The 24551-nt window shown below is 56.6% G+C and overlaps 2 protein-coding genes across 9 annotated transcripts in view; both read left to right on the forward strand.

Annotated features, from left to right (window-relative positions):
- The first annotated feature begins 129 nt into the window (after nt 1-129).
- ECE1 (endothelin converting enzyme 1) lies at nt 130-9357 on the forward strand. Of its 6 annotated transcripts, none has more exons than XM_052691718.1 (18): nt 130-240; nt 770-856; nt 1817-1952; nt 2592-2804; nt 3612-3736; nt 3842-4057; nt 4280-4471; nt 4981-5123; nt 5198-5312; nt 5530-5640; nt 5797-5895; nt 5979-6056; nt 6407-6510; nt 6751-6861; nt 6990-7057; nt 7135-7325; nt 7411-7506; nt 7746-9357. In XM_052691718.1, the coding sequence occupies exons 1-18, from the start codon at nt 238-240 to the stop codon at nt 7920-7922; spliced, it is 2265 nt and encodes a 754-aa protein (XP_052547678.1). In that variant the 5' UTR covers nt 130-237; the 3' UTR covers nt 7923-9357. The 6 variants fall into 6 exon arrangements, with proteins under 6 accessions (XP_052547678.1, XP_052547677.1, XP_052547679.1 ...); XM_052691717.1 differs by lacking the exon at nt 130-240 and adding an exon at nt 263-363; XM_052691719.1 differs by lacking the exon at nt 130-240 and adding an exon at nt 272-359.
- A 2590-nt stretch (nt 9358-11947) lies between these two features.
- EIF4G3 (eukaryotic translation initiation factor 4 gamma 3) overlaps nt 11948-24551 on the forward strand; it is a 92152-nt gene continuing 79548 nt past the window's right edge. For 2 of the 3 annotated variants that reach the window (XM_052691696.1, XM_052691697.1), the window contains exon 1: nt 11949-12022. The gene's annotated coding sequence lies outside the window, so the exon portion shown is untranslated. Of the gene's footprint in view, nt 12023-24551 lie in introns of all 3 variants that reach the window. The other variant, XM_052691698.1, reaches the window with a different exon arrangement.

Raw genomic sequence — 24551 nt, forward strand, 5'->3', positions numbered from 1 at the left:
GCTGCACGGCCACGTGCTCGCAGCACTGCACGTTCAGCGTTGCACACTCACAGCGCCGCACTTCCGAACTCGAACTCCGTCCTCATCCTCCCAGCCTCCCCCACCCCCCCACTGCAGGGCGGTGCGGGGCGGTGGGGGCGGTGCGGGGCAGCGCGGGGCCGGGCCATCTCCGCGGCCGCCCCAGGTGCACCCCCGCCCCGCGCCGCCCGGGGCCGCCCCGCACCGCCGCACGCAGCCATGGTGAGCGCGTACCCCCCCCCGCCCCCCCCGCTCCGCACTTCCCTTCATCAGCGCTAATTACCCCCTCCTCCCTCCCTTCCCTCCGACCTTCCGGGCATCGCGATGAACGGGGAGCACCCGTGGGTGCGGGGGGGTCCCCGGCCGTGCGGGTACCGGGGGCTGGAGGGGGGGGACTGGGGCGGGCGGCGCCGCGATGGCGGCGAAATGGCGGCGGTCTCACCCCGAGGGCGCGGTGAGGGGCTGCCCGCAGCTGCTCCCCATCCCCGGGTCCGGATTCACGCGCGGGGTGGGGGCGACGATGCGAAGCGGGGGGGGGGAGCGGGCTCTGCTACCGAGCCCCGCGTGGGCTCTGCGCCGTGCGGGGCGGGGGGAGAAGCGCCGTGCGGGACGCAGCGGCGGTTGCGCGGAGCGGCCCCGCGGGAGCGGTGCGGCGCTGCCCCGGAGCTGTGCGGGGCTCCGCGACCCGAGGGGGTCCCGCGGCCGAGCGCTGCTCTCCGCCGCTCAACGCCGCGCTTCCACCGCCCCGCAGATGTCCACCTACAAGCGGGCTACGCTGGACGACGAAGACCCCCTGGATTCCATCAGCGAAGGCGATGGGTACCCCAACGGGTTCCAGGTAGGGACCGGTTTTGGGGAAAAGGGGAAGATTGGGGTCCCGGCAGCGGGAGGCCGCGTTCCCCGGGCTGGGTGAGACCCCCCCCTGCAGGACGAAGTCCGGTGCCGCCTCGCTGCACTCTCCGCCCTTTGCTCCCGTCCCCGCTGGCACCAGTGGGGCTGCGCCTCTGGGCTTATGGGGCATCGCGTGGGACATCCATTCCCTGGGGGAGCCATCCTGTAGGGCATCCATCCCATGGGGCATCCATCCATCACGGGGTAACCATCCCTCGGGACATCGTCCGTCATGTGGGATGCCCATCCCCTGAGATATCCATCCCACGGGGTCAGGTCCACCTCAGCCATTCCCGTGGTGCCGTGGGCCCATCCTGGCCCAGCAGGGTGGGCAATTACCGCGGGAGGGAACTTTGTCCCCGCACAAAGGGGATTTTAGGCTAATTCCTCCTCGAGCAGTGGGAAAGCAGCTTAATGAGGGCAGTTGGCGGCAGGAGAAGGGCTCTCACAGGGAAAGGTTCAGGGTCGGAACTCTGCTCCTGGCACGGCGCTTTCCACCTCAGCCCACAGCAATGTTTCCAACCCCAAAATCAGTGTTTTCGTCCCCACGATTCCCCACACCATCACATCGGCCGTGCTTCCTGGGGATGTTGTTGGGCACAACGGGAGGATCCCATTCCGCCCAGCGCCGGGACCGCCGGGCTGGCCGTGGCCGTGGGGTGGCACAGGGCGGCAGGTGATCCTATGGCCGTGGCCGCGCTCTCCCCGCTCCCTTTCCTGCCATTGTGCCGCCCTTCCTGGCGGCTTTCTGGAAGGCAGCTGCGGCTTTTCCCAGGCTGGAACGCGCCCACTCCCTGTCTGGGGGCTGCTCGGTGCTGCGGGGTTTGTTAAGGGGAGGATGACGGATGCGCCTGTGGGGTTTTCCCCACGTGGTGCCGACGGGGAAACGGTGCTGCTTTTCCCACAGGTGAATTTCTCCAGGAGCAGCACGGGGTGCTGGGCCCAGCGCACGCGCCCCGAGAAGCAGCTGGTGGCTGTGGTGGCTGTCCTGGCAGCCGTGCTGGGAGCGTGTCTGCTGGGGCTCATCCTGCAGTACCGATCCCGTGAGTCCTGTGCTGCAACCTGAACCCTTGGGAGGGGTGCTAGGGGGCAAAAGGGGGATTCTGGGGGCAAGAGGGGGTTGGAGTGCTTGTCTTGGGGTGAGATTCCTGCGTACCAGGCAGGGAACTTGCAGCTCAATGAGATGCTCGGGCACAATATGGGATGCTCATCTGCATCCCTTACCCCAGGGCAGGATTCTCTGATGGGACAGGATCTTTCCCCCCAGAGAGTGATGGTGGAGCAGCAGATAGGATAATTGGGTACAAGATAAGGTGCTCAGGTCCAGCACCCCAGGGCAAGGTACTTGGGCATTGGGCGGGGTGCTCGCCTGCATCCCTAGCCCCAGCCCCACTGGGCAGGATGCTTGGGCACATTTCTGGCTGCATCCCTTACTCTGGGGTGGGATTGAGAGCAGGCAGGCTGCTTGGGTATGGGACGGGACGCTCTCTCTGTCCATCATCCGGGGTGGAATGCTCAGGTGCAGGATGGGGTTCCTGCCCACATGCCTTGCTTGGGTGGGATGCTCGTGCATGGGGATGCTTCCCCACATCATGGACAGAACTGATAGGATGCTGGGTGAGCAGCGGGTGCCCTCTGGTGCAGCCAGGGGCTCCTTGTGCTGAGCTAGTTGTGCCCCCCAGGGCCGTCCGCCGTGTGCTTGTCAGAGGCCTGCATCTCTGTCACCAGCTCCATCCTCAGCTCCCTGGACCGCACGGTGAACCCCTGCGAGGACTTCTTCAGCTATGCCTGCGGCGGTTGGGTCAAAGCCAACCCCCTCCCTGATGGCCACTCACGCTGGGGCACCTTCAACAACCTCTGGGAGCACAACCAGGCTGTCATGAAGCACCTGCTGGGTGAGCATGGGGCTGTCTTTGGCAGCTCTTTGCAGTGGGGCTGCTCCCAGTGCGGCTGTTCTGGGGACGGGCCCTGGGCGCTGCCTCTGCATGCAAACACTGCAGTGCAGTGCCTTATCCAGGGGACGGTTTGTTCAAGCTCTGAGCAAACAAGTGCCCCTTATCAGCACTTTCCTCCGCGCCAGGCGCTGGGGTGGTTATCTGTGAGCAGAGCTGCCTTCTGGGGACGGCTCTGTCCCAGCTCTTCCTGCAGCAATCTGAAGGCAGTGGGCCCCCGGCCAGCAGCTGCGCTCGGCATTTCCTCGCATTCCTCAGAGCCAAGGGACCAGGCACAAAAACCCACACATCTGGGGAGCCAGAGGTGCAGGCTGTGTTGTGAGGAGAGGAAAAACCCCAAGGAAGCAGGGTTTTAGGGAAAGAAAATAAAAGATAGCTTTGGAGGCGGAGGAGAAAAATGGGTTTATTGTTCTTTCTTGTAGAAATAAATAACGCAGCCCGGGGAGCAAGCTGGGACTGCCAGCACAGGGGCAAGGGCAGTGCGGGGGGCTGGGATGCTGGGAACCGCGGAGTGCTGGAAAAATACTTGTTGTTTTTCTTTCTTTATCTCTCTCTTACAAAGAACTGGAGCTGCTGGAGCGGGGGCAGGGGCTGGGCTGGGGCCGTGGGACGTGCCAGGGGCACACGGAGTGATCCGTAGTGTCCTTTTGGAGCCACTGTCCAAACTGAGCATTTGGCGGAGGGTTAGGGGCTCTGCAGCCCCCCCCGATGCCACGTGCCCCCACAAGCCGTCCTGGGTGCATCCTGCAGAGAACACCACGGCCAACGTGTCGAGCGAGGCGGAGCGCAAGGCGCAGCGCTACTACCAGGCCTGCATGAACGAGAGCAAGATCGAGGAGCTGCGCGCCGCCCCGCTGATGGAGCTCATCGCCAAGGTGCGTCCCTCCCTGCGGCACGGGCACCAGGAGCTGCCCTGCCATCCGCCAGGTCCTGGTCACACATCCCCGCACTGCTGTGCCTCACTGAGCGTCTCTCCCCAGCTGGGAGGATGGAACATCACCGGGCCCTGGGCCGGGGGGGACAACTTCAACGCGACGCTGCGGGAGGTGACGGCGCATTACCGCATCTCACCCTTCTTCTCCGTCTACGTCAGCGCCGACTCCAAGAACTCCAACAGCAACGTCATCCAGGTGGACCAGTCGGGGCTGGGGCTGCCGTCACGGGACTACTACCTGAACAAGACAGAGAATGAGAAGGTCAGGGTGGTAGTGGGGTAGGAAGAATAGGAATGACTGGGAGAGTTAGGTTGGTTGGAAGGGTTGGGAGAGCTGGGATGTCTGGAACGGTTGGAAGATCTGGAAGGGTTGGGAGGGTTGGGAAGATTGGGAGGATTGGAAGGGCTGGAAGGGTTGGGAGGGGTGGGGTTGTTGGGTGCTCTGGCCACATGTAGCTTTGGGTGACGCATCGTCCCCTCACAGGTGCTGGCTGGGTACCTGAACTACATGGTGCAGCTGGGCATGTTTCTGGGCGGCACCGACGAAGAGTCAACACGGCAACAAATGCAGCAGATCTTGGAGTTTGAGACAGCACTGGCCAACATCACCATCCCACAGGAGAAACATCGGGATGAGGAGGTCATCTACCACAAGATGACAGCTGGAGAGCTGAAGGTAGGAGCATGGTGGGGCTGACGTGTCACTGCAGCTTGGAGCAGGGCTGGTGGAGGGCTGACACAGCTCCTCCAGGGAAGGCCAACACCAGCCCAAACTGGGAAGCACTTGTGCAATAGCTTGGCCTGTTCTCCCACCTCAGCCCACTCCTCCCAGACCCCAGAGTGCTGATGGGACTGGCAGCCATCCCACTGAGGCGCAAACGCCCTCCTGGCTGCACTGCCCTGCAGACGTCAGCCCAGCCACCTCCCCTCGTCCCCAAAGGGCCATCATGTGCCTTCCCCCCACTCCGCTGTCAGCATTTTCACACCCGCCTGGCTTTCTTTTCCTTTGTGGGAGGAAACTGTTTAGTCCCCTCCGACCTTCGGAGGATGCTGCTGCTATGGGAAATGGTTTCTTCAAAATCAGCCAAATCCATCAAACAGAGCTGATGTAACAGCCACCAGCTTGGGAAGAGGCTACCATTGCTGATAGCTCGTAAGTCCGTAGCAGCAGCATGGCTTTTGCAGGATCTGGCACCGGCTGTGGACTGGATGCCCTTCCTCTCCACGGTCTTCTATCCTGTGGAACTCAATGAGTCAGAGCCCGTCGTGGTCTATGCCAAGGAGTACCTGGAGCAGGTCTCCGATCTCATCCTGGCCACTGATAAATGGTGAGAGCCCCCCCCCCCACATGGAGGGGTGCTTGGGGTTCGTCCTGCTCCCCGCTCACTGCCTCTTGCCACAGCCTCCTCAACAACTACATGATCTGGAACCTGGTGCGTAAAACCAGCCCCTTCCTTGACCAGCGCTTCCAGGATGCTGAGGAGAAGTTCATGGAAGTGATGTATGGGACGAAGAAGGTGAGTACCAATGCCTCCAAGTAATTGCGCTCCTACAAAACAGTGACGGCACGTTTTAGCAAAGTTCCCCTCTCATTGCATCCAAGCACGGATGTGGGGTGGGTTCTGGGGTCACAGCTCTGATAGGTGATGGGTGCAGAGCTGATGTCATGGTGTGAAGGCTGGGGGGCTGTGGCCATGCTGTGCCTCCACTCATGGCTCCCTGTCGCCCTTGCAGACCTGCCTGCCGCGCTGGAAGTTCTGCATCAGCGACACAGACAACAACCTGGGCTTTGCCTTGGGGGCCATGTTTGTCAAGGCTACCTTCGCCGAGGACAGCAAGCAGGTGGTGCGTGCCACAGGCAGCGTGGAGCCCTGGTGCTGGGAAAGCTGGGTTATCCCAGCCTTCCTCCCCTCTATGCGAAGGGTTCTGTGTCAGTCCTTGGACTTGTTTGAATGGGAAGTCAGCTCTCCAGGCCAAAACACTCTGCTTTCTTTTGTCTAGGCAGAGGAAATGATTGCAGAGATTAAAACAGCCTTCGAGGAAAGCCTGGAGACCCTGCAGTGGATGGACGAGGAGACGAGGAAGTCGGCCAAAGAGAAGGTGAGGCGCCGGTGGCAGCAGCGGGGAGGCCATCCTGTCCTCCCACCCTGGCACCAAAAGCACCTCTGTCCTTGTCACCTCAGGCGGATGCCATCTACAACATGATCGGCTACCCGAAGTTCATCCTGGACCCCAAGGAGCTGGACAAAGTCTTTAACGATGTGAGTTGCTCAGATAGATGATGTCCCCTGGGTCTCCTGTGCCAGGATGTGCAGGGTGTGCATGCCCATGGCCAGGCCCCAGGGCAGCCTTGAGCCCACATCCCCTGAGAAGGGTCTCGCTGTGTCCTTGGACCTTCTTGGCTGGGGCTCTTGGGATCCCTGCCCGGACACTGAGGAGCCGGTTTCCGTAACGGTGATTCATGACCCTCCTGGGGCTCTGCAGATGTTGGAGAGGAGGAGAAATGAGAGCAGCTGTAATTCAGCCAGCTCCAGAGGCTCAGATGTGACCACGCGGGGAGGAGTGGGGCCGGGCGCTCACTGCGTGCTGCTCACACCTTGCTCTTCTGCAGTACGATGCCGTGTCCGACCTTTACTTTGAGAATGTCATGCAGTTCTACAACTTCTCGGCCAGGGTCACCGCCGACCAGCTCCGGAAACCACCAAACCGGGACCAGTAAGTCCTCTTCTCTGCTTGGTATGGCCGTGCTCTGCTCCTCTGTTGCAGTCAGTGGGAGAATCACAGTACCTCCCTGCCCGCTGGAGCACTGGAATTTGGTTTTCCTGAAAATGCTTCTGCTGGCTGTGCTGGCTCTGGGAAATTAAAGCTGGGCTGACATCTCTGTGCTGTGATAAATGTGTGCAGCTGGAGCAAAGCGCAGCAATGCTTTGTGCTGCCACATCCTTGTCCCTGCAGGTGGAGCATGACGCCTCCAACAGTCAACGCGTACTACTCTCCTACCAAGAATGAGATCGTCTTCCCTGCCGGCATCCTCCAGGCCCCTTTTTACACCCGCGCCTCTCCCAAGTGAGTTCCTGGGGAAAGCAGGGGAGGGCAGCATTCCCAGATTTCCTCCTTTGCCAAAAGTCGATGCTGAATTGCATGGCTGGGGGAGCAGTGGCTGCTCTCTAAACCTCCACGTCGTTGTCCCACAGGTCGCTGAACTTTGGTGGGATTGGTGTGGTGGTGGGCCATGAGCTGACACACGCCTTTGATGACCAAGGTATGGCCAGGGCTGGGTGGCAGAATGCTGACAGGGCGGCCAGCGGGGTGACGAGTGACCCGATATGTTTTTGTCAGGTCGGGAATACGACAAGGACGGCAACCTGCGTCCCTGGTGGAAGAACTCCTCAGTAGAGGCCTTCAAGCGGCAGACAGCATGCATGGTGGAGCAGTACAGCAACTACACCATCAATGGGGAGGCTGTCAATGGCAAGCACACCCTTGGGGAGAACATCGCTGATAATGGGGGGCTCAAGGCTGCCTACCGGGTAGGGCTGTGGGGCTGCGGCTGGGTGGCACGCAGTGGTTGGCTCTGTGCTGTCACCTGAGCCCATCATGCTCCTCAACCTCCAGGCATATCAAAACTGGCTGAAAAAGAACGGGGAGGAGGAGACTCTCCCGACCCTCGGCCTCACCAACCACCAGCTCTTCTTCGTCGGCTTCGCGCAGGTAGGCAGTGAGGATGGATGCGTGGGATTTTGGGTTCCACCCATCCGTAGTTTTCCTTCTATCCATGGAAGCATGCGCCCAGATGGTTTTGGGAGAGCATGAAAGCAAAGCTGAGGTCTCCAGAGACAGCCCAGAGAAGGAGATCAGGGAGGTGCTGGTTGAAGAGCAAGTCAGGCTTGGCAAGAGTGGGGTCCTGCAGCTGCGGACATCAGCACTCGGCCTCTTGCCCTTTCTCACAGGTGTGGTGCTCGGTTCGCACGCCGGAGAGCTCCCACGAAGGGCTCATCACCGACCCGCACAGCCCCTCGCGCTTCCGCGTCATCGGCACTGTCTCCAACTCCTGGGAGTTTGCAGAGCATTTCAGCTGCCCCCTGGGCTCCCCCATGAACCCCCCCAAAAAGTGTGAGGTCTGGTGATGGGCGGGCGTCAGGATCCGGCCGCGTCGTCCTGTGCCGGCGGCCGAATTTCCCCATCCCTTTGAGAGGCTCAGACCACTTAGCGCAGCGAGCTGCCCGGCTCTCACTGGAGCAGCGTCCCCGGTGTCAGCCGAGGTCCGATGGATCCACTGTGAAAACTTCTCTTCCCCTCGCTTGTTTGTGAAATGACTTCGATGTGGGGAGGTTTCTGTCCCACGTGCCGGGGCGCTGCCCCGTATTTACACACGCAGCGCTAAGCCTGGCCCTAACAGGAGCCCAAACCCTGAGCCCGGCACCGTCCTCCTCCGAGGCACCAAGGGAATGCCGTGGCGCTGGCAGGCTGGGCTGTGTGTCTAAATACAGCCGGCACAACCTCCTCTCTCCAAAGATGCGCACACGAGGATGGTAAATATTTTGAGACGTATTTCAGGGCAGGGGAGGGTGGAGGGGAAATATATATATTTTTTTCATGCATTTTGGAATACACTGGAAAAGTTCAGGGAAAATACATTTTAAAGCCTTTTTTTTTTTTTTTTTTTTTTTTTTTTTTAAAGCAAAGAATTAGTATATTTATTATTTTTTTATACTCAGTGCAGCTGTAGGCACAGCGCCCTGTGGTGACAGTTCCCAGCTGGGGAGTCCAGGTGGGTTGCGGCCAGCTGGCCCCACAGCCTATGGATCTCCAGGAGGGACCGTCCTCGGAGGATGCTGATGGGGACAGTGGGGACAGGGCCCAGGGATGGGGTCGGCGGAGCCCTGTCAGAGGCTGGATCACAGGAGGGCTCTGTTGGGATGCTGCAGCTCCTGAGGTTAGCTTTAATTTCTGAGCGCAAAGGGAAAAGTTGATGTGCCAAAGATGTAAGCGAGGTGGGAGTTGTGGTGGTGAAGCTACTGGGCACCGCTTCTGCCTGGCCCGGGTTCTGTCCCAGGTTCGCAGAGCGCCTGTCCCTGCAGGACAGGGAGCCCAGGAAGCAGCATGGCGAGAGCAGCTGCAGGGGTGGCCCTGCATCCCTCCCATCCCTGTAACGGGAGGTTGGCCGCAGCCTCCCGGCCCGGTATTGCTCCAGACAAGTGCAGGCAGTCCTCGCTGCCATTTTGCTCGCTGCTGTGCCCCCGTGCCAGGGAGCTGTGAGCCCTGCATGCCCCTGCTTCATCCCAGCGTGGCTGGGGCCGGTGCAAAGCTGGCAGGGTGGGCGCAGGGTCCTCCGGGGCTTTTTAATACTCTTATTTGCAGTTTAGAAAGGAAACCACTGACAGTAGCTCAGGTGCCACATGTTGTCTTGCAGCACCTCTAGACAGAAAGCAAAGATGTAGAGGGATTTTTAATATTTATATGTAAAAGGGACATGGGGGGAATTTTTTTTTTGTATCTATTTTTTCACCCTACATGTGGAGCTTATCATAACTGAAATAAATACTTTTTACTGGGTCTGCAGGTGCTCGTGACTTTTATGTTTATTTATTATTACTTTCTGGTAGCAGGGAGCATCTCGCACCCCACCTGCGTTTTTCTCCCCATCCTCTCTGTTTTTTCTGTGTGTCCCCCCTCCTGTGCTGGACAGGAACATAAGGGCAGAGCACGCTGTTGGCTCACAGGCCCTCCTTGTTTTCCTGCAGAGCTGGAGACCAGCTGAGCTCTGCTGGAAATGGTGGCATGAACCCGCAGAGGGCGGTGGAGCCGAGGCAATGCCCTGTGCTGCGCCCAGCAGGATGGAGCAGAAAAAGCTTTGGGCCTGGTTGTGGCTCCAGCTGCTGCTTGCTTAAAATGTGGCAAAATGCAAGTTCCACAGTACTTCTGCACTTCTCCAGAGCGAGCTTTGCTCCGCACACAGCCTGCTTGTGTCTGCTGTCTCAGTTTGCATGGGGTGGACAGCCCAGCACAGGAGGGGTTTGGAGGACAAGCAGCAGCTTGCACGGGACTCCCCAGCCTGCTGCTGCTGTTTGCCCACCTTGGGGCTGGCACGATCGTGGAGTGACTCAGCTGCTCACTGCCACTGCCTGCCGTGGGCCTGCCTGATCCTGGGTGGTAAAACCTGGTTGTTTTGCATCAGCCGTGCCCTGTGGGGCTGAGCCCAGGTAGGAGGGGGAACCAGCGTATGGCCTGGCAGGAAAACAGCCCTTTTCCACTAATACTCCAATTTCCACTGGTTCCCCAAGCCACTAAGCCTTCTGAATCATAGAATGGCCTGGGTGAAAAGGACCACAATGATCATCTAGTTTCGATCCCCCTGCTATGTGCAGGGCTGCCAACCAGCAGACCAGGCTGCCCAGAGCCACATCCAGCCTGGCCTTGAATGCCTGCAGGGATGGGGCTCCACAGCCTCCTTGGGCAGCCTGTTCCTTTTCCTAAACCCATCAGCAGCTCTGGCACTCTTTGTTGTGAGCACCTCTGGCTTGCTGAGGTTGGTGAAGAAGCACGAAAGTGCCGGTGGGGCTGAAAAACCTTTGTCAATGCCCAGGTGCTCATCCAGCAGCAGAACGGATGGGAGGAAAAGTTCAACGGAGGCAGAGGAAGGGCACGGATCCAGCCGGCACTCGTTCAGGCTCGCCAAACCTGTGGGTTTTGTTGGCCAAATGCCTTGTGGGGTCGTGTGGGAGAGACGCGGGTTGTCTGCTTTGTCCTGGGAGGAGAAAAAACAACCAACAGCAGTGGTGAAGCAACGGTGCCTGGGAGGCATCAGCTGTGTGGAGCTCCAAGGCAGGGCCAGAGGCTTTGGGACACAAACTGGTGAAAACGCTCCTGCTGGTTTCTTGTGATTTTTGTTTTCTTCCCCCCCCCCCCCCCCCCCATTCTAAACAGGCAAAAAGCTGCGATGCATCTAAAGATGCTTGAGCTCTTTCACAGCTGTGTTTACAGGCAGCTATTTCTGTAAAGCACGGGGAGCCATAGATGTCAACTTGCACTCAGTGCTAATTTCCTCCCGCACGAAGGGCTGCTCCAGGGGCAGTGCCACGCTCGGAAGACAGTCAATGAGCACCAAATCCCACAGACCACGCAGCTGTGCCTCCAAACGACCGCAGCCCAATCTTTACGGGGCAGCGCGGCGATGGCGGCGGCGCGGAGGAGCGCAGGATCCCCGCGGCCCCACGCACCGCACCGCGCCGCGCCGCGCCCCGCACAGCCGGGCGGTGCCGAACTCTTTCCGCAGCCGCTCGGCCGCCGAGCCGAAGGCGCCCGAAGCCGCCGCCGAGCCCTTCCCCGAGAGGCTCCGAAGAGCCCCGAGCGCCGCCCCACGGGGCGGGAATATCTCTTCCGAGCCCTTCCGAAGCTTCCCGAACTCCCTCATGTCCCCGGCCTCCGGAGCGAGCCGAAGTTTCCCGAGAGCGAGGGTCACGGGAGGCGCCGGACCGAGCGGGGGGGGGCCGGGAAGGGGAGCGGGGCGCGTGCGCCCGCGAAGGCCTCCGGAAGGAGCCGAGGTTTACCGAGAGCTCCTCGCCGGCGAGCGGTTCCGGAAAGAGCCGAAGGTTGCCGAGCGCCGGCGGGCCGAGCGGCTCCGGAGCGGCCCGAAGGCGCCCGAGCGTCCGTCCTGCCGGACTGCTGGAGGCGGCCGCAGCGCCATGTTTGATGCTCCGCTACTTCAGTGAGGAAAATCCGCCGGCATCGCCCGAGAGCCGCCGCCGCGAAGGGCGCCGCCGCCCCCGGGGAAGGGCACCGAGACCCCCCGCCGCCGGCGGCCCATGAGCATCGCGGCCTGAGCCGCCCCCCCTCCCCCCTCCCCGCCGGCCCCGCGCCGTCCCCTCCCCGCGCCGAGCCCTCGGGAGCCGCGTTGTCACGGAGACCGGCGCCGGTGCCGGCCCGCCGCGCTGCCCCGGCCGCCGCCCCGGCCCCCGGCCCGCTGCCCGCTCCCGCGGCCCGGCTCTCCCCCGGCCCCGGCCCCGCTCCCCGCCGGGGGGTGGTGGCTCCGCTCGGCGATGAGTTTACCGCAGAAGGCGGCTTTGAAACCCGGCGCGGCGGCGGCGGCGGCGGCAGGGCCCGGCCCCGGGAGCGGGGCGACGGCGGCGGCGGCGGGGCCGCCTCCCCCCCCGGCTCCCCCTCACCCGGCGGCGGCGCCCGCGCCTCACCCCGCCATCAGGGCCCTGCCGCCCGCGGCGCCCCAGCAGTATCCTTTGCCCCGGGCGGATCGGGGTTTGGGGGGGAGACCGGCGCTGCCCTCCGCTGGGCGGGTGGGGGGCGGGGAGCGGGCACGGGGGGCTGCGGGGTGGGGGCTCGGCGCTGGGGGCTGCCGGGTGTGTGTGTTGGGGGAGGGGGTGCACCTGCTGGGGGGTGACGGGCCGCCCCCCGGGGTTGGGGCTGTGTGTGTGGGGGGGGCCCTGGCTGTGTGTGTGTTTTGTTCCTCCCCACTCCGCACCCCCCGGTGAACTTTTAATTGAAGGCTGCGCTTCAGGTGAGTGCTGCGGTGCTCTGTTGTGTTGTGGTGGGAGCACGGCCCTGCTGCCCGCTTGGGTCTGTGCCGTGGGGTTCCCCAACACCCATGGTATTGGTGGGAGAGAAGCCATGTTCTAACTTGCCATAAAGAGGCTGAGGCCTCTTTGTGGGGGCATGAGGGGCTCTGGGAGAAGCCCATGGGGTCAGCAGCGCTGTGGGGCTCTGCTCTGTCAGCCCTCACTGCTCCATAGCTGGGGGGTGGGTGGGTGAGCCCGGTTTGGGCCGCAGTGTGCATGGCTGCTGCTGTGGAGCGACTTCCATGGGAGCCGTGGAGCCGTGGGATGTGTGTGCTCAGCGTGTTCCCTGCGTTGAAGAGTTCCATTGCTCTCACTTTCAGTTTTGAGGTGGCAAAGCAGAGCCTTGCTGTGATCGGTTCAGATCCATTGTTTTGGTGAGCTTCCGGCCAGGCCTGACCACAAATAACACTGCTGAAGTCACGGGGCTGCTGGCGCTTCACAGTGTTTGGGTCAGGTGAGAGCTGGGAAGGAGTGAGGCTGTGCTGGAGGGCTGTGCTGTGCTCCCGGCGTGCTGCTGGAATCCCAGCGTGGGCTTTCGTGGGGAAAGCAGTGTGGAGCTGCTGTCACTGCCATCAGCGGTGTTTGGTGAGCGAAGGCGCTGCTGGGGGAGCTGCTCAGTTTGGGTGCAGGCGTTATGGCTGCTGCAAAGGGGTCGTCCCTGCATGGTGGGTGCTGCTGGGTGCCTGGGACTGGGAGCGTGCTGCTCTCCCAAAGCACACACATCTGCTCATTACTCACAGAGTTGTGAGGGGTTTGGATGCTTCTCTGGGCTTGGTGGTGGTCTGTCAGGGGCAGGGCAGAAGAACTCTGCTTTGGAGCGAGCTTTGTCAGAGGTGTGTGTGTGGGGGGAAGAAGCCCAGCTTCCCTCTGAGGCCCATGGGAGGCAGCACAGGGAGAAGGCGTGTCCCCAGAGCCAGAGGCCCAGGGAGTGGAGAAGTGTTGAGTGGGCTGAAGGCAGTGCCGTAGATGGGATAGCAGTAGCATTTCTGACCTGGTAACCTGCCCTTGTCACAGGCAGAAAGCTGGTGCCCTGCCAGTGAGCCGCATTCCCACACTGTCACTACTTTTCCCTGGGCTGAAAGTTTGTGTGTGTTTCCAGTTGGTAAACAAAAGCTGTTACCTTTTTATCAGCGCTGCTCCCAAGCAAGGCTTCGGTAGTTCACTGGAGCTTTACCGAAGTGCAGAGGGTCATCTGAGTTCAGCCGTGTTTTTAGTTCTGTTTGGTCCTTTTTTCTGTTTTGGTGCCACTGTTGAGGCAGTTACCCCATGGCAGACGATCTGGAAGTGCAGTTCTGCACACACGGCCGGGCTGTGCTTCTCTGCACTGCAGCATGGGGGCTGTTGGCTGATACGAGCCATCACAAATGAAGGTTATGTCTGTAGGTAGATAGATGGAGGTGCTGGCTCGGGCTTTTTAAACTACAGCTGTTTGCACGTGGTGAACTTTGTGTCTTTGGAAGCATGTGGTTTCAGTGTCACATGGAATTAAAGGTCTGTATGTAGGATGGGAAAAGCAGAATCGGGGGGGAGAAAGCTGTGCGGGAAGGAGGCTTCTTACTTTGTGTGTGTTTGTAGGAAATGAGTAATGAGCAGAAAGGAAAACTTAGGGGGATGAGATTTTAAAAAGAGATTTCTTGAAAAGTGAAGCTGGAGGGCGATGGACATGGAGAAGAGCAATGTTCTGACAGGAGTTCTGTTCTGTTATGCGCTGGATGAGAAGGCAGCAGGGTTGCTGCAACAAGACACGACCATGCTTTGCTATGTTGCTGTGGCACAGTGGCCTCAAGAAATGCAGTTTTCTGTGTAGGAGTAAGTTAGGCTGGCATCATGGCTGTTGTGGTGGCCAGGCCTGGCTCTGGGCAGGAGCGGTGCCTGGCTGTTGGTGCGAGCCCTGCAGCCCTGCGTGGGACGGATGGGGTGCGTCTGTGTTGCTGTGAAATGACACTTTGGGGATGCTTTTATCAAACCTTAGATCTGTCCATCTTTGCTTGCCGTCAGGCTGTCCCTGAGGAGCAGGTTTGTGTGCAGTTGTTCTGCAAGGCTTCCTCCGTAAAGCGCGGAGCCCAGGAGGTGTGCTGGGGGCTGCCTGCGCCCTGCGGCCCTTTGTGTCTGTTCAGTTGCTGTGTGTTCAATGCACAGCATCTTCCCTTCCCTCCGTGCTCCCACTTACGCGCTTCCGAAGGTGCTTTTTCTGTGTGTCACAACCATTTGCTCTTCAGAAGGTCCTCATACTGTAAGTGTGGTGGATCAATATAATTAGGTCACCAGTGTCTTCCCAGACCAGACACAAGTGAATGTTGCGCTGTGGAAGGCAAACAGATTGGTGTGTGCCACGCTCAGAGCTGTTGTTTGAAAGTCTTTCTCTTTCCTTTCAGCCCTCCTTCTTCGATTCCATTTCTGAAAAGCAGAAAGGAAGGGCTGGCATTTGTGGCTTTTGTTGTGTCTGTGTGTGTGCAGTACGTTTCTGTGCATGGAAGCTCTGGTTTTGCAGGTATTCCTGGGTAACTCAGCGTGTGCTCCTGCTCCCGCAAGGTGCCCTGGCTGTGCTCAGGCCCTCTCAGCAGCTGCTCCTGTGGTGACTCTGTCAGGAGACGTGTGCAGGAGTGAAGGAGAGCCATGGCAACATGGGATGGGGACAGAATGTGTTAGGGATCCAACTGGAGCTTTGGGATAAGGGTGTTTGGAGTGCTGGTTGTAAAAGGAGAGAGGTGGGTAGGAGGGGAGGACTGAGGTGAGCTCAGGGGTTCTCCTCACTTCTTACTGGCATTCAAACCTTGAGCTCAGGGGCTTTCTGAAACCTTGGCTGAGCAGAGGGACACAAGGGACAGCTTCATTGCCTCAGGGATGTTTCAGTTTTAAACATACCTGGAACCTTGAAGGTCATAGAGTCATTAAGATTGGAAAAGACCAATATGATCACCTAATCCAACAGTCACCCCATAGCCCAACCATCAACCCGTCTTCGTTCTGAAGAGGGCATGCGATAGAGCATCCTCTGAAAACACGGCGAGTGGAGGAACTGCTGTGCAGAGGAGGAGCAGGCACAGGATGCAAGCATGCTGCCAAAATTTAAGTGCTTTTAGACCTCAGCCGTCTCCCATGCTGATATTCCAGAGCCTTGGCACATCTCAGGGTTCTTTCGAGCAGAAATTGCTTTAATTTATTTAATGACAAAAGCTAATCATGTTATGGCGCAGATGTGTTGCTTTATAAGATTCTGTGGTGGATTCTTTATAAGAATCTGCTTTATAAGATTTTGTGGTGAAATGTCTTGGAGAAAGCCATTCTTCCAAAAATGGGATTTGCAACAGCTTGTTTTCTTCTCATGTCTGGAGGCGTGCCGGTGTGAGTTCTGTGGCAGAAGCCTGCAGGACAAGGCTGCTTTACTCGCAGGTATATATTTTGGTGTGCAGCACCGATTTGGGAATGCGGGTTTTATTTTTATCCGTGGTGAGAAGTTGACTGGGGAGCAGTGGGAGACCTAGGAGTAGGAAGCGCCGTGCTCGGAGTTGGGAAGCGGGATGCCCGTCTGTGTGTGCGGGCTTTGTCTGTTGCTGTGTCGGGCCTGAAAGACTCTTTCATGTCAGCAGCTCGTGCTGGGCTGCGTAGAGCTGGTGCATTTGCTCTGGTTTTGTTTCTCGGTAAGAGTTAGCAGTGAAGGCCTCTCTTTAGAGATAACCTGTATTTTCTTTTTCTGCTTAATCCAGTGTTTTCAGGGCTAGTCGACTGTCAAGTTTAGTTGTGCGTAAATCCTCTAATATGATTAGAGTTGCTGGAATTTTCACTCCAAGGAATTAGAGGTGGGTAGTATCGCTGCTTTACAGGCGTTTCTTTAATGGGAAGCTGCATCTGTGACTGGGTGTCTGCTTGTAATTGCACAGGCTTTTCTGCAGTGAATGAGCAGGAGGGTGCAGGCGGTTGCTGCTGGGCTCGCGGTGCCGTGCTCTGGCTGAGCTCAGGAGCTCATTTCCCCATCCTGAAGGTTGGTGCGACTTCTCTCTGTGTCATGTTTGCACTTTGCGGTATTTCCAAGATCTTCTCCTAGGCACAGTTCTCCTTTCCGGGCTGTGGACTTGGTTTTGCCTCCCAAATAGGAAATGATGATGTGGGACAGCTGGAAGGAGAAAATAGGATGGGTTCTTAAAAGGGAAGGATCAAAGGGAGGAGAGCGGAATGAGCTTCTAGGCTGGTGGTATTTTTGGGTACGTGTTATCCTTGTGTTGTGTTCTGTGACTGGGAGGTGTCCCAGAGCATGCTCTGTCCTCATAGCAGGTGATGGCACACTGTTGCTGATGGGACTTGAGTCAAATTGCTGCCAGGCACGTAACTGGGTTAATGGGACAGCGCTTCCTTCCTTCCTGAAAGGAAAATTACACGTTCTGTATTCTTACTGTACCTTAAAAGTTGTTTTTACCTCTGCTTTACTCTTCAGTCATCTGAGATGGCCAGAAATGGACTGCTTTCCTACACAGAGCAAGGCCCCGGGGCTTCCCTAGGTTTTGTCAGATCAAAGTCAACCCCACCACCAAAGTGATGCATTTCTGCTGTCGGTTGTAAGGCCTCTGTGTGTCCTTTATCTGGGTGTGAGCTGACACATCTCTAGAACTCTGAACACGACCGAGGAAAAGCAAAGTGGATTCTCAGCTGCACTTCTTGACAGAGAAACACATCTTTGATCCTTGCCCGGTGCTGGGGGCGTCCTCCAGAACCATCGGGGGAGCGTCGGGGAGAAGCGAGAAGAGCTCGCACTGTTGCACATCTTAAGTAACACAAGTTGTCTTGGGCTGTGAAGCCTTTGCGAGGTGGAAGCTGCTTCGTGTTGTGCTGGTTCTCTCTCAGGTTGCCAAATAATGATTCCCTCTTTGGTTTTGTGTTGGTTTGATTTACACCTGAGTGAGATGATGTGTGAGTTACTGACTTACCAGCAGCTTGATTTAAATGCCCTGGTGGCTGAAATCAAAAAGCCTTAAAGCATGTTAGTTGTGACCTGTGATGTGAAATCCATGGTGCGGGTCAGGCTCTGGAGTGTGCTGGGAGAACAGTTTTGGGAGCGGCCGATTGATGCCCATGTCGGCCTTGTGAGGTTGGGGTGGACGAGCTCCTGGCTGTGCTTGTTGAGCTGCTGAGGCGTTTGGCTTGCTGTAGGATGTGTGGTGAGCTTCAGTTTGTGGCGTCTCTCCTTCCAGTACTGACACAAATAGAAATACTGGTTACTGAATGGTCTGTCTTCAAATGCTTTACTCTTCTGGGCTCTGCGTTTTGTATTCTGGTGCTGTAAAATGCAAATAATTCGCCTGTCAACCTGTCTGCAACTCGGGCTGTGTGTTTCTTTCAGTGAAGGTGTTTTAAGGTAGTTTTCTGAGTGCTTTTATGTCTTCTTTCAAAAAGAAAAAAGGTGCAGTTTTCGTTGATATGCAAATATTGCCAAGTGTAATCTTGCAGAATGCTCTGTGAGCTTTAACTCCTCAACTTAATTGTATTGATTACATTTCCAAAACCCTTTTCTTAAAAATAAAAAACAAAACAGCACAAACCATGAAGTCCACCTGTACAACTGAACTGCTTCATTTTGAAGTGTTTGGTTCTGAGTTTGCACACTGAGTTGGGCTGTGCAGGATTCCTATTCCGCCCCCAAGACGTGGGATCCAGCCGTGCTGCAGGGCAGTGGCACCTGGTGCTGCAGGCCTATCAGAAACCATTGCTGCTGGTGCTTGGCACCGTCCCCATCTCTTGCTGAAGCCAAAGCACACTTTATCCACTCAGGCTGACATTAAGATCATTAAATAAATGAATGAATTGTGCTGTCACCAAATTCCGATCCTGGCAGACTAAAATCATGTGAATTTTATGGAGGAGACCTCTGTCCACAACGTCTTATTTAATGTCCTGAATGTCAGCAGTGGGAATAGTCAGTGAAAGCTTTCTAGTAAAGTGTGCGTGCCTTAATGAGGGTCATGGTGAGGAGAGGTGCAGGAGCCTGAGTTACTGGGTCGTGGGTCATTGCAGGGGGGCGTTAGTCAGCCTGGGGAGCGCCTGTCGAAGGAAGCAGAGCTCTGCTGACAGTGTGGGGCTGCTCCCAGCTGTGCTGGGATGTGTGAAAGCAGGATGGCTCTCTGTTTCCACTGAGGAGTTGGCATTGTCATGGCTGAGGCAGAATGCGCTGGGGCTTGGGAAGGGCTCGGGGCAGCCTGCTGAGCTCTGCTTCCAGGAGAAGGCTGAAATGCTTCCTGAGAGGAGGAGCTTGGGCTGTTCTTCCTTAAGATCTAGCTCCATCCTCAGTGTGATGTGCTTTTGTTGACGAATAGAGGACAGCAGAGATCTGTCATGCTTGCTGGGGGTAGCTCGCAAATGTTCCTGCATTGCACAGGAAACAGCAGAAGCGTGGTTGGATGGAACAATGCGTTGTGTAACTGCCCTGCTCGTACCACGGCCCCAGGGTCTGCCAGCAGGGTGTGGGACCTCCGAACATCCGCACTGTGGGGCGGGAGGAGCAGTGCCAGGGCTGCTGCCAGCTGGAGCTCTGGGTGGTGCTGGGACGCCTTTGGAGCTGGCTGCTGGCTGGAGGAGCGATGTGAGGCTGCCCGGCTCCTCTCTGCTCTGCACCACGGACATTCTGGGTGTTTGCTTTGGTCCCCCCGTTCTGAAGTGTCCAACACAAAGCTCGGTGCTACCAGATGGAAGCAAATCCTTTTCTTCCTCTCGTCCCTGCACCTGAGTATTTGTCTTAATGTCTCCTGCATGCAAAGAGGTCTGAGCAGGCAGAAGGTATGGATGGGTCCTGAGCTTCCTTCCGTGGATGGCACATCGTGTCCATACATCTTGGCTGCCTCCCGCTGTACTTTGGATTGGAGTGTCACAGCAGAGCTGCTTCACACAGCAGAGTGTGTGTGTGGAAATCTTCCTTGGTATCCATGTGGGGCCACTGCACGCAAAACTCGCTTTGTACGTGAGGATTGCCATGGAACTCTCCTGCTCTTCTTCAGATTCTGCTGGGACAAATGTATTGCTGCCGAGGCTCTTGTCAAGCACCCTATGGAGATGTGCAGAAAGCATGCTACTGAGAGCCCATGTGTGAAGAAGAGGACGTGCAGAGCATTGGATTGCAGAGGCCTGGAGCTCCTGTCAGCCAGGCTGCTGTGTACTGTGGCTCTGCAGCGGGGTGTGAGGCATCACTCTGCCGTCCCCGCGGGCTGTGCTTCCAGAACTGCCTTTTGTCTGACCTGGGATTTGAACCTGAGAGAAATCATAAGCTCTGCACATGCAAAAGGGTACTTACAGTTTCATTTCATTTTGATAAACCGCTGAAGTAAAGATTCTTGAGGGGAATGGTGAGGCATTAGGAAGCTGGGAGCTGCAATGTGCGTTCCTGCTCACTAGAAACATACCTGCGGAGTTCCTGGGAGGATAGTCAGTATGGGTGACAACACTGCTGTCACCACGATGGTTCCTGACAGACTGACCAGCAAGGTGTTACATTTTCCCATGAAGTTGCAGTGTGAAGTATTAGAGATGTGGTAAGAAGCACAGCCCGAAAACGGGGCACACTGCGAGGCTGGTGAGTCCCAGTGGGCGTCCCCATAAGGCAAAGAGGCACGTGTGGCAGTGGCCTTGGCAGCTGGAGCAGCTGATCTGCATTCGTAGGGCATGAGGGTGGGCTGGGGGCAGTTCTGTGTGAATGAAACACACAGGAGGGTAAAAATGGGCATGCTGTGTTGTAGTAAATGGCAGCAAACAGCGCTGAAATCTGGGCTCGCAGGTGAAAATCTGTGGATGAAAGCTGCTGCAGTGCTCGAGTCTGGCTTAGGAAGTTTTTTCCCCTTCTTATCTTGTAACAACACGCCCCAGATACAGATAATTGCTGTGCTGGAGGGGAGCTGGAGATGGATGGCTTCACTTGGTGAGTTTGGTGCTGGGGAGGCAGGCTGATACCGACACTGCAGGCTGCGGTAGGCTGTAAGAGCAGCAGTTTGGCCAAAGGAAGGTTGGTCTGCTGAAACTGAAGAGGTGGAGTTTTTGGTTTTGTTTTCTTTTTCTCCCAGGGTATCTAATAATTTCCCACTGGAAAAGCACTGTGTTGATCTTTCTGTCCAGCTTGGTGTTGCCCTTCATGCCCTCGTCCCTGCCCTGCTTTGATTTGGGACGAGCAGAGCCTGCTGCTCTGTGCTGTTCACCTGGCTGTCACCTGGCCCTCTGCTTGAACTCCAGTGTCCTCAGCTAGCTGTGTGTCTGCAGTGAGAACTCAGTATGGAAATAACTGTGTGCATTAAGTAACTGTTCTGAAAGAGGGGAAAAAAAAAAAAAAAAAAAGCAAAACATGGAGCAAACAATCATGACCTGTTCTTGCTGCTGGCTGCGTGGTGTTGTCCCAGGGGATGTGATGAAGGGATCCATGGTGTTCCTCACATGCTGGCTCTGGCGCTGCTTTGTGCCACGTTGGCCTGTGTCACCCCAGCTCGTGCTTGGCTGCCGCTTGGGACTTCTGTGGGCGTGAAGCTTCTCTCTAAGTGCTTCTTTCCTATGAAAGATTTCTCTCTTCCTTTGCATCCCACTCTCCCAAGTGATGGTTTCTTCACTCGGGGCTCCTCCATGCTCACTGGGAGCGACGGGCCGGCCGTGTTTCCACCTTCCCCGTGGCTGGCTGCTGTCTGTCGCTTTGATTAAGTGATCCAGGAAACTTCCCTGCCCATATTTCCTTTTCCCACCCCTACCATTCAGTCTCATCTGAATGCTGTAAGTAAGTCTCTCTGCTGAAGCTGTTCGGGGAGGAATCTGATGGTTTCCGTGCCGGCAAAGCTGCGGGGTGTGGTTAGCTCAGCTTATCAGCTGGGAGCCTTGTTTTGGCAGCCTCCTCACTTTCATGGTCTCAGGGACAGTTTCCAGTGTGCAGTCACCTCTGGTGTGTGTGCTTGGGGGGGGTTTGGTGCCAGCATGCCATCTCCTTGCTCAGCCCATCCAGAGATACAGCTCAGCGGTTACCAAATGCTTGGTAGCCAGAAGCTGGTCTAGAAGGGCCTTGGAGAGGAAAGCAGGGCTAAGGTAGCTCTCTTCCAGGCAATGTGTTTGGTTTTTTTTCTTTTTTCCTTCTGTTGTAGCTAATTGCAAAAATAAATGCAGTTAGCAGCCTGAAGAGGACCTTCTCTTGCTGCACCATGCTGAGGAGCACCTTGTGCGCAGTGGCTTCTTGCCTCCCAGCCTGGTTCGTTTTTAGATGCTGAAGGGCATTTTGAGACTGTTACAACTTCATTTTACATTGTGTTTATATGAAACAGACAAAAAAAAATAATCCAGTGCTCTGCCAAGTATTTCTGGAAAGAACAAGCTTCGTGGATAATCGTTTTCATGTTCTACCTGCTCCTTGGTGTGTTAAAGCTACAGAAGAATCTTCTCTACCCTGAATGAAGGCTTTGAGGGATTAGCCTTCAAGTAGTCACTTGAGGCATGTTGATTAAGAAATATCCTCAATGCAAGATTTAATCAAGATTTGAATAATGGAACTGCAACTGACTTTTGCTCCAGGGATCCAGCGAACTTCCAGACAGGGATCCCTGTGTGCTGCTCCCCAGGATCCCTGTGTCACTCTGGAGTGGACCAAGCCGACTGCCCTGTGACTGCTCCGGCCTGCAGTGGCTGTGGCACGGCTGTATGGGAGGTTGGTGAGTCGCAGTGCTGGAGAGGAGCTTTCTTGCTTTGCTGGTGTGCCCTGAGCCTGCAGAGAGAGCCAGGACTTGGCGAATTCCCTTTAAGAACATGGGAAGTGCAGCAAAATGGTCCTTGCACCAACCCAGGAGTGGTTGTCCCACAGATAGCAAAGGGCAGCACGCAGATGCTCCTCGGTAACATCACTTGTCTAGTGGTAATATCAGCTTCCCCTTGGGAACATCCGTGTCTGCCTGGGCAGAAGAAGATGGAAGCTTGTGGGGTTAACCACATGGGGCTCTGAATTGAAGAGTTCTTTAACCATCAGCTGGAATTGGGCTGAGATCCTGTTCCTGTCCAGGGGAGGGGTGTATGCACGATGTCTGTGCTGCCTTGAGGCAGTGGGGAACAGCAGAACTTCCCATCTCAGAGCGGGCTTAGGCAGCTGCAAAATGTGAGTCAGGATGAATGAGGCGGTTGAAAGCTCTGTGCTCCTTACGGTTCACAGTTCAGTAAAAGCAAGGATGTAGAAGCAGGAGACCATTACTGACCGTGCTTTGAAGAGGCTTTCTTGGCTCACACGTCCTTGCTGTGCTGTTTGTCCCTGATGCCCTGGCTGGGCTGTACACAGAATGCTGCGCTGCAGCCTCTGTTCTCATCCTGTTTGATACCTGAATGCTGGCATTTCGTTACCGCAGCTCAGAAAGTGTGTTGGCTTCAGTTGGTATTTCTGGGCTGTACGAAGCCAAAATAAGTGGAACAAATACACATTGACCTGAAGGCAGGGTGTGCTGCCATGCGGGCCTTCCTGGTGCTCGTGTGCCTGTGGTGGCAGCGGTGCAGCTTTGCAGTGAAGGGGTTTGATTAAAGTTGCTGCTGGAGCTGAGTGTGCAGCACACAGGTGTTAAAGGAAAAGGAAAGATGAGGAGGTGACATAAGAGCACGCTGGAAAACCCCGCTCTGAGCAGCCACAGGTACTGTGAGCAGAGAGGCTTTGCTTCGGAAGCTTTTTCTTTGAGTTCCCCACATTATCTCCCTTTCCACCTGCAGAGAAACAAAGCGGTTTTGTGCCTGGAGCGCAGCGATGTCCGCGGCACCGCGCTGCCCTTAACGAGGCCCTCCCTGCTCCGCAGCACTCCAACAGATCAGCGCTTCCAAAAAGATCTGTATCCTAGCAGTTGAGAACGGGAGTCCTTTCTGTATTGAAAAACCTGAAAGGAAAAGGCATCCTGTGCAAACTGTGGCTTTGTGCGTGCTCATGTAATGGGCTATCAATCAAATTTAATTAAAACCGGGGTAACCGCGGAGTTTCGCTCCCTTTTAGGTCAGCTATGGCACAGGAAAAAAAAAGTTTTATCTTTACAAGCTGCTCTTGCAGAAGTTATTGCTGCGATTGCAGTTAAGCCCTTGCCTTAAAGGCAGTGAAATTAATTTGCTTGTTTTTATAGAGAAATTTCTTGCCTCTTGGCCAACTCCAAAAATAGCTGTGGAGTCCCTAGGAGCGAAGTGTGCGCACGCTTCAGTGCAGCAGCATCAGTTGGTGCAGAAAGACAGGGTCTGCCAGGCAGCGTGCGCTGGTTTCTTCCTGCAGCTCCCTGAGCAGCAGAGGGTGTGCGATGGGCTGCCCTGCACGGCACGCTGGGACCCACATCGAGCTCCTGCAGCCCTGCTGGTGAGGGTGGTGCTGGGCTGCTCAGAGCTCCCTGTGTTGGAGCAGCCCGCTCCCCTCGCAGCCTGGCAGCTGAGGAGACGTCCCCTGAAGAGACAGTACCCTTCTTCCTCCCACCCTCACTTTCTTTCTGCTATATATTGGGCCGCTGAACAGGCTTGCATTGACCGGGTAACAAAGAAGTCTTTCAGGCCCTAGCTTTAGCCACAGCCAGTGTGCTGTGGGCTTTTGTTAATACTTTCAGTCCCCGCTTTCTCTTTCAGCAGCCCTCGCTCTCATTGTTATATGTTTCAGGAGCCACGATGATATTTCTGCGTTCATTTTGTTTGCTCAGTTTGCAGAAAAAGTTGCAGAGGGCCAAGAGGGAGTGGGGCATCCCATCCTGCTCTGCACCGGGGGAGCAGTGTGTGCTGCGGGCACATCCCCGGAGCAGGATGTGGCTGGGGGCTGTGGAGCCGCCCACTGGCCTCCCCCCACCGCTGGGCCTGTCTCCACGTTCTCCTGGTTAGTTCTGGTCTGGCAGTGGAAGAGAAAGGCTCTTACTGGCACAGCTGGTTCTGCTAAATGGCTGTTAGGTGCTTAGAGAGCGTTGTACATGAGTTGTGAATTCATTCAGCATCTTCCCAAGTGGGTGCAGCGTGTGGCTTTGTTTTACAAGTGGAGGATGTGTGTGTGCTCCCTCCTACCAGCAGGTAGAGATGAGTGAAAACCAAGCTGCTTGTCTGTGTCTGTGCTAGTAAATCTGAAAGCTGCTGGAAGGCGCTTTCTAATTGTTCTGAAACATCAGTATGGGAATTAATTCCTGGAAATAAAATGTTAGGAAGCAGCTGATTGAAAGGGCCAATGCAGAGCAGGCATGCAGAAATAAAGGTGAAGGCGTC

This window comes from Tympanuchus pallidicinctus, unplaced genomic scaffold, assembly GCF_026119805.1.
Source record: "Tympanuchus pallidicinctus isolate F22 unplaced genomic scaffold, pur_lepc_1.0 scaffold29, whole genome shotgun sequence".
In the NCBI taxonomy this organism is placed as follows: Eukaryota; Metazoa; Chordata; class Aves; order Galliformes; family Phasianidae; genus Tympanuchus; species Tympanuchus pallidicinctus.

Bases quoted from the DNA above. Each gene is read 5' to 3' on its own strand.
- ECE1 (XM_052691715.1), top strand. From the start codon at position 445: ATGGCGGCGGTCTCACCCCGAGGGCGCGGTGAGGGGCTGCCCGCAGCT. The intron at 2,805-3,611 runs GTGAGCATGGGG...TGCATCCTGCAG, and splicing joins TGTCATGAAGCACCTGCTGG to AGAACACCACGGCCAACGTG. The intron at 6,862-6,989 runs GTGAGTTCCTGG...GTTGTCCCACAG, and splicing joins TACACCCGCGCCTCTCCCAA to GTCGCTGAACTTTGGTGGGA.